Genomic DNA, 8115 nt, shown 5'->3' on the forward strand with positions numbered 1-8115 from the left:
AGTTCATAGCTTTCTGCAGATGTCCACAGATTTTTACCTGGAATTGGTGAAGATGGTGTCTATTTCTATATAGAAGTGTATAACAATACAGGAATGAACAACTCTGAGGTAAGATTTATTTATAATTTTATTATATTCCTTTTTACACTTGAATATCCAATATCATTACAATCTGTGGCTAGTTTGAATAAGACTGATTCATCATTTATGGTCCGCGATGCCATTCTGTAGTCAATTCTTGTATTTGTATTAATAGAAGATGAATTCCAGTGGCAATATGTAAAATATAATGAGATGTCTTAGGAATCAAGTTGAATAGGATTGTCCTCTCAACCTCTCTTAACCTTTCTTTTTTAGCTTAGTACTCAGCTTCCAAAAAAAAAAAAATACAGGTTTTCTCTGAAAATGCTTGGATGCTCAGCTTCTAGTACTTGTACTGTTTTATCTGAAAATTCTGGGGAGTGGAGTACAAAATTAATTATTGAGCGAATGGGAACAAATGTTTTAGCCGTTTCTGCAACCACAGCTTTAAGAAGTCTATGGCATAGGAAAATGTTTCTGGAAATCTTTTTGCCAATATCAGTATGATACTCGAATCTCAAACCAGGAGTGTTAACTGTTAAACCTACAATCTATCAGAGTGTTTTTACAGCCTCGTCCAAGACCAAACATAACAGTACAGTCTTGTCTTTATTGAAACACAGCCAATTCATACGCTGAAGTTACAACTTATTCGCAGTGATCACATCTGCATACAGCAAAATCTTCATATTATTACCCAAATAGTCTGAATGTTATTCAAATAGGAAGATATTCAAGATGAAACCCTGAAGGACACTCTTATGATTGGAACATCATCAAATATCTTATTCATCATCTGTTACTACCTACTAGGCATTATGATCTAATCTTACCTTGCTAGATACTCTATCACAAGCCCGCGACAAATCTAGAAAGAGATTTCTTGTATTTGTATTAATAGAAGATGAACTCCGATGGCAATGTGTAAAATATGATGAGATGTCTTAGGAATCAAGTTGAATAGGAATGTGTAGATTTATTACCTTTAATGAAAAATAGACAACATTGTAATCATACTTATCCAAGAATAATAACAACTTATCATCTTTATTACTAACACCAAGACGGAATTAGACTTATAACATAGGTAGTAGATGCAACAGGTCTCCAATTTCTAATGTGCCTGTTCCTAGAGTTGAAAGGAATTATTATAAACCAAAAGCTGAGCAAACACCAACGAATATGATTGAAGTCCAAAGAAATCAATGCAAGAAATACAAAAGTTTTATGGTGCAACATTTATAACAAGGCGGAAAACATAGTTCATGCTTCCAAATACCAAATTTATTTAAAAAAAATTTTAAAACAAAATAAATTTACATTAAAGGACAAAAATGTTGTAGATTATATTCCTCATGTAACTTGCACCAAAAATCCATTCTTTCCTCAAAAAACATCTCCCCCACATAATTCTGATTTAAATCAATTTTCAAATACTTTATAGATCGTTTTCGAACTTTCTCCCATTGAACTGGATCTCCTGGTAACGTTGGTTTTCCAAATTTAACAAAATTCGTTAACAAGCTCACAGAATTCCGAATTGCCATATTTTCAATGGAACCATTTGCAAACGCGGAAGGTGGAGTTTCTAAATGAGTGTAAAAATACCACAAATCATCAGTGTGACAAGCACCGTTATAATTTCTTGTTATATTGTTACTATTTTTGAGAGTATTTAATTCCGACGTGGACGCGAACAAATAAAGGAATATGTCTTGGTTGTAATTTAAGTGTGCGAAAAGTGCTTCGTAGATTGGGAAGGTAAAATAAGAATCGGTTTGTAAAGCGATGTGATTGTCAGGATTAGAATCGTGAGTGTTGTAGTAGTCGTCTAATTTTTTTTCAATTTCGATTTTTTCATTCGAAGTTGCGTTAAAATAATGCGGTATAAAATCGTTTGTTGGCCAGGGTTCAAACAATCCATTCAATAAAATCAATACAGCGTCCAAAACCATCCCTTCACTGTTTGTCATTCCCATCATTAATTCTACGTCACGATTAAAATTGCCTCTTCTTAAAATATTGCTGGGGTCGTCGGTTAAAAAGGCTTTTTTTGATTTATATTCAACAACTGGACTAAATCTTGCTGGAGTATTAATTTTCACCAACTACGAATATTAGAAGTTTAGTGATTAACTTAAATAATTAAATTAAAACTTACAAACGTTGTATTTTCAGAAGCAGCTTTTAATTGGTCTAAATCAGCATTTTGTAAATATTCCAACATGCTCAGTTGATCGTTACCTTCAAACCCGAGAAATTTTGCAGATGAAACTCCGTTATTAATCTCTCCGTTACACCATGCTGCCAATGCAGAAGAACTCTGCATAATACCTCGTTTAAACAAACCTATCAATTAAATTAAGTTAAACTAGTTTCTAATTTGAATTTAGCAATGAGAAAATGTATTTACCATTCGATAGAGGTGATAAAACATGGAGATGTACGCTGACACTTCCGGCACTTTCTCCCGAAATTGTTACCAAATTTGGATTTCCACCAAAATACCGAATATTAGCTTGAATCCATCGAAGAGCCGCAGTTTGATCTTTGAGACCAGCATTTCCGGGAACATCAACTTTCGGATTATTAAAGCTAGTGAATCCAAGCATTCCAAGGCGATAATTTAATGTTACGAGGATCACATTTTTTGAAACAATAAATTCTGGTCCGTAAGAACTATAACTTCCAGATCCTTCGATGAAAGAGCCTCCGTGAATAAATACGAGAACAGGTAAAAGAGATTTTGGTCTTAACTGGATGGAATCAACAGATTTTTATTTTTATACAATTTATTTTTAATAAGTCTACTTACGTTTGGCGTGTAAACATTTAAATATAAACAATCTTCTTGGCCATAAAAATCTTCATTTAACAGAAGTATTTTCTGAAAACAAATGGGCGCTTCTTTTGTTGCATCCAAAATTCCATTCCACTTTTCAACAGGTTTCGGATCCTTAAATCTTAATTTTCCAATTGGTGGTTTAGCAAAAGGAATTGATTGAAAACTAAAAAAAAATTTCCCATCGATATCCGTTAAAGTCGAACCTTTTATTAATCCATCGTTGATTCTTAAAACGGCGTATTTTGCAAAATTTTCCGAAACGGTTAAGGAAAAAACTAAAATTATAACTCTAAGGTTCAACATTCTGTTGATGTTTCGTTATTTTTCTTTTGAGATGCATTTATATACAAACACATAAACAACCGTAATCATAAATTTTAATAAAGAGTTCTTTTATCTGGAAAGGTTGATGATGTATAAATTTGTTTTTTAATTATTATGTCGTTATTTTTTTTCTTTGTGACGCAAAGAGAGTTGCTTCAATACCATTTTAATTGTAACTAATAAAACTCAGGTTGTAATGGAATACAAGATTGCGAAATTGACGTAATATCGATGCGTGCAATTCGGAAGAATTGAGGACATACGATAAAATATTGACCATGCAAATTAGTTTATGTTTAATTCGAATAATATTAACTTTTAAAAGATTAGTCTAGTATATGTAATCGTAGAGTAAGAATGAATAAATAAAACGTTGTAACAAAACAATCTTTCATTTTTATTATTAATTTTCAATCTATTCACATAACCATCAACGGTTTTATCACAAGGTGCGTCTTATGCTCGAAATTAATGTAAAAATGTCACTCTTTTTCCTTCTCTTTACGTTGCTTTTTCAACAATAAACATATTGCAATTATTGAACTCAAACAGGTACCAAAAGCCAAAAAATGTCGTTTATCCATTTTGTATAATAATATGATCAAATATATTGCGTAGTGTAAATCGACGACATATTTTCTGCAATATTTTCTCGTTAAATTTTATAATACAAATATTTGATAATAGATCTATGACATAGAACATCGATTGGCCATAGACCCCTATACTAAATAAAAAAATTAAACCCCTGGACAAATTAATAAACCATTCGTTATATACATACAGGATATATTTTGTTTTATATTTGAACTATTATCGGAAGGTACAAAAATAATAGTTATTTATATTACAAGTGGGCTAGAAATACATATATTTACTGTACGAGTGTGGAGAATTGCACGACGAGGTCGTAGACCGAGTCGTTTAATCACACGAGTACTGTAATTATGCTCTAGCCCATGTGTGATATACAACATTTTATCTACGACTGCTAAAAATTACTTAAAAATCAATTTCTTTAAAATAGTCTAGTTTGACATTTATAAAAATATGTTGAAGTGATTGTTGACAATTTTGACTTAATGTCAGTTTCAATAACATGTTTACTCATCTGGACTAAGTGTTTCGAAATGTAAAAACATAACAATTAATGTTTATAGTAAATAGTATTCTTTCTCTTTAAATAGGTAGCACTTTTTCTTTTGTATTGTTGCTCGTTTCAATAAATTAAGTCTGTTCTGATTGGGCTAAAAATGCGTTACGTAATGAAACCAGTGCGGTAATGAACTTCATTACGTAACTCAAATGAGTGTGGTAATGATGACTTATCCAAGCAGTCGTAGATAAAATAATAATTTATTAAAGTAAATATTAATTACGCATTATAATAATTTAGAGCGATCGGTGAACTCGCATTTCTTTTACAGGTTTCGTAAAGTTTGGTTGTATATTTTTCGACAGTTTAATGCGTAATTTGGCATCCAAATTAATTAATCTGTTTCTTGATTTACTTTTTACTTGACCTAACGACGAAAAATATTGTTCACAACGATATGTGGTTGGAAAGAGTATTAAAATTTGCAAAGCTTTGTTTGCTAAATTTAGCGATTCATTGAAAACGTAAGCCCAGAAATTAGACAGGTTTTTTTTCTTTGAAAGCCATTTGAAGCTCTCCATAACTAAGTCAATAAAATCTTCCTTGACCTCCATATCCATATAATCTTTGATAATAAACGGATTGCGAATCCATGCCTTACTTTTGTCAGGAAGTGGAAAATATTCTCTGAATGCGCTTCTTAGATTTGCCAAATGACACCTGATTAGTTGTGCTTCCCCATTTGGAAGAGTATCTTCAAACATGTTTAAAAATGTCGACAAGTTTTGAAATGATTCCACATTTCTGCTTTTGAATCGATTCTCCCATAATTCCAGTTTCAAAATAGTTGCTTCAATCTTGTCTTCTACCTGGAAACAATTTACATTTGTACCTTGTAATTTTAAATGTTGTAATATTGTAAATGAAAAAATGATGTCAGAGAAGTACGCCAGTTTGATAAGAAATGTAGGATTATTTAAACTTTCTGGCTAAAATTTATCAGAGCGATGGGATTGGAAACGTTGCTCTTCCATTAAGAATACATTGACTTGTTTATGTAATTCCCCAGTCGAACCAGTGATTTTCCCTTCGCAAGCCACCTTACATTTGTATGCATTAGTGGTGCATCCTATTTCATGCCGCGTATTCAGCGCTCTACTTTTAATAAAATTTGTTATTATCATACACTCATGTAAGACCGCTTTTAATTCTGCAGGAATTCTTTTGTAACCAACGCTTCTCCATGTATACCACAATGGTACCACTCTGCAGATGAAGATACTTGCTTTATTCTCGCCTACAGACCTGTTATTCTTCCGGATATAGCTTTGGCACCGTCTGTGCTTACACCAACACATTTCGCTAATCGACTTTATTTTTATTGAAAAACGTATTTAATTTTTCAATTTCAGTATTGTGGCACTGGACCCCTAGGGGCCCAAGCACCCCTTATTGGGAATCGCTGACATAGAACTATGATAGTGTTTACTGGCCTAATGGAACCGGCATATCAGGAAAGACCAGGAGCATCGTAAAATATAGACTTGACGTTAAGTAATTCTGCACTATCGTGCAGATGTCCGATCTCCTAAATAAATCGTATTGAGAAATACTTTCTGCAAAAGCAAAGAATAAGAAGATACTTATTACCAAATAAATTCATTTTAAGAATTTTATTACTGTTTATAACAGTAAAGATTCTGGAACACAAGGTTCAAACTGATGCGCTTTTTAAGATTCGGCGATTTCGCACCTATCAGAAGCATATAATCCGGTGCACCATTTTAGTATTGATCAGAAGTCAACTCCCATATTATTATTAGTAGTACATTATTTATTAATTTAACAATATTCATAATGACATACAAGTAGATATGAAGACCAAACAATACATTCGATGCAGTCGGATCTTGATATCTTGGTGAAATGGTGCGATCGTAATCAGCTCAGGATTAATGTGGAGAAGTGTAATGCTACCACTTTTACTCGTAGAACTACTCCTATCCCTTTATCTTACTGTATATGTAGAATCTCCCTGCTTAAGTTGTCTTCTGCCAAAGATCTGGGAGTAACTTTTGATGTTTTGATAGCAGACTATCGTTTATACCGCACATAGAGGATGTCGCTTCTTGTGCTGCGAGAGTGCTTGGCTTTGTGCTGTGTAATTCACGTTTATTCCCGGATTCTGCAGAATACATATCGCTTTTTCGGGTGCTTGTTCTGCCGAGACTGGAGTATGGTTCTGTTATATGGTCACCGCATTATATCTCGCATCGTCTTCTATTGGAGAGAATTCAATAAAGATTGGTCGTCTTCCTTTCGCGTGGATGGAGCTTATCCTGTTCGTGGCACTGACTACCAATCTTTGGTGCGTCACCATTTTTCTTCCCTTGACACTCGAACAGCTGTGTCTTCTATTTGAAGAATGGTAGAACCAACGTGCAGGCCTAGCGCTCCACTACAGAGAATGTGCAGACTTGTAAACCTGAAAGATGATTACAATGTTTTCGCTTAGTGTGAATTGATTCTTGTGTTAATGTAAGTTTGTATTTCTGTATAATATAATATTGTCCTGTAATTGGTACTTTGTTGGGCAATAAAGATATATATTATTATTATTACAAAAACAGATGACCACCAATTACAACCAGCTCTCCTAACTGTAAAAGTTGTATCCTACTCTCCTTATTCCTCCAGAGTGGCTTGTTTGACTTATGATGATTAGTTTTTCTTCTTCTCACTCGTTATTTCTCATATTTGCTCTTGATATTTTCTTCTCTTTTTGTTCTAACCCATTTTTTTGGGCTACCACATTAATATTATTTACAATAACATATAGATAAGATATATATAAGATTTATATCAAAGATAAAAGATTTTTTAATTAAAATCGTTGTTTTGGACAACTATTTTATAACCTATATTCCCGCTAAAAGCATTTCCGTTAAAATTGGCGGGTAACCTAATTTTATATAAAACCTCATTTTAGCGCGAAACCGGCCAGTTCTACACCAACCATCTTTTCGATAAGCTTTCTGCAAGTAATAACTCCAAAATGACGGGTGGTAACGTTGGAAAAAGCATCTTAAAATTCACCAAAGTCATCCCTGAAGCCTACGCCCCTACAAAAGGTTCCCTCAAAGCGGCAGGATACGATTTAAGAAGCGCCGCAGATTACGTTATTCAACCGCATGGAAAGGAAATTGTTGATTTGGGATTAAAAATTGAATTACCCACCGGGTGTTACGGCAGAATTGCCCCCCGATCGGGCTTAGCTGCCAAGAATTTCATCGATGTTGGAGGTAATACCTAAATTAAAACTAAAATATTCTTTAAAACTTGGTTTATTTTAGCTGGTGTGATCGATGAAGATTACCGCGGGGTTTTAAAAGTGGTCCTATTTAATCATTCTAACATGACGTTTGAAGTAAAGAAAGGGGATAGGATTGCCCAACTTATTTGCGAGAAGATTTTGTACCCCGAACTCATTGAAGTTGACGTGAATGTAAGTTAACATAACCTCAATAATCAATAACTGACATTTTTTGATTTTGTTTGTTTAGGAACTTCAAGATACCGTTCGAGGTGAAGGTGGCTTCGGATCAACGGGGACTAATTAATGATTTTTCGTTTATTAAAATATGTATTGCCATAGTTACACAAGTATTTCAATCGTTTAAGATGATTAAAGTCGTTATTTATATGTATTTTTAAGTTTTCTCAATAAAGTATTTCTCAAGGTCAATTTAGTTATTTTTTATGTTATTAT

The 8115-nt window shown here is 33.2% G+C and overlaps 2 protein-coding genes across 2 annotated transcripts; one reads left to right on the plus strand and one right to left on the minus strand.

The window, feature by feature from the left end:
- The first annotated feature begins 24 nt into the window (after positions 1-24).
- Positions 25-8091, plus strand: LOC111413067 (Deoxyuridine triphosphatase). The gene is made up of 4 exons (XM_023043896.2): positions 25-108; positions 7336-7648; positions 7700-7851; positions 7910-8091. Exons 1-4 carry the CDS (start codon positions 94-96, stop codon positions 7964-7966), a joined length of 537 nt encoding a protein of 178 aa, XP_022899664.2. The 5' UTR covers positions 25-93; the 3' UTR covers positions 7967-8091.
- Positions 1344-3244, minus strand: LOC111413085 (juvenile hormone esterase-like). The gene is made up of 4 exons (XM_023043925.2): positions 2897-3244; positions 2495-2837; positions 2243-2430; positions 1344-2189 (listed from the first exon to the last, which is right to left on the minus strand). Exons 1-4 carry the CDS (start codon positions 3227-3229, stop codon positions 1398-1400), a joined length of 1656 nt encoding a protein of 551 aa, XP_022899693.2. The 5' UTR covers positions 3230-3244; the 3' UTR covers positions 1344-1397.
- Positions 8092-8115: the final 24 nt, after the last annotated feature.

This window comes from Onthophagus taurus, chromosome 7 (assembly GCF_036711975.1).
Source record: "Onthophagus taurus isolate NC chromosome 7, IU_Otau_3.0, whole genome shotgun sequence".
NCBI classification, from domain to species: Eukaryota; Metazoa; Arthropoda; class Insecta; order Coleoptera; family Scarabaeidae; genus Onthophagus; species Onthophagus taurus.

Bases quoted from the DNA above. Each gene is read 5' to 3' on its own strand.
- LOC111413067 (XM_023043896.2), top strand. The intron at 7,649-7,699 runs GTAATACCTAAA...GGTTTATTTTAG, and splicing joins GAATTTCATCGATGTTGGAG to CTGGTGTGATCGATGAAGAT. The intron at 7,852-7,909 runs GTAAGTTAACAT...TTGTTTGTTTAG, and splicing joins TCATTGAAGTTGACGTGAAT to GAACTTCAAGATACCGTTCG.
- LOC111413085 (XM_023043925.2), bottom strand. From the start codon at position 3,229: ATGTTGAACCTTAGAGTTATAATTTTAGTTTTTTCCTTAACCGTTTCG. The intron at 2,431-2,494 runs GTAAATACATTT...TTTAATTGATAG, and splicing joins TTTATCACCTCTATCGAATG to GTTTGTTTAAACGAGGTATT. The intron at 2,190-2,242 runs GTAAGTTTTAAT...TAATATTCGTAG, and splicing joins CTTCTGAAAATACAACGTTT to TTGGTGAAAATTAATACTCC.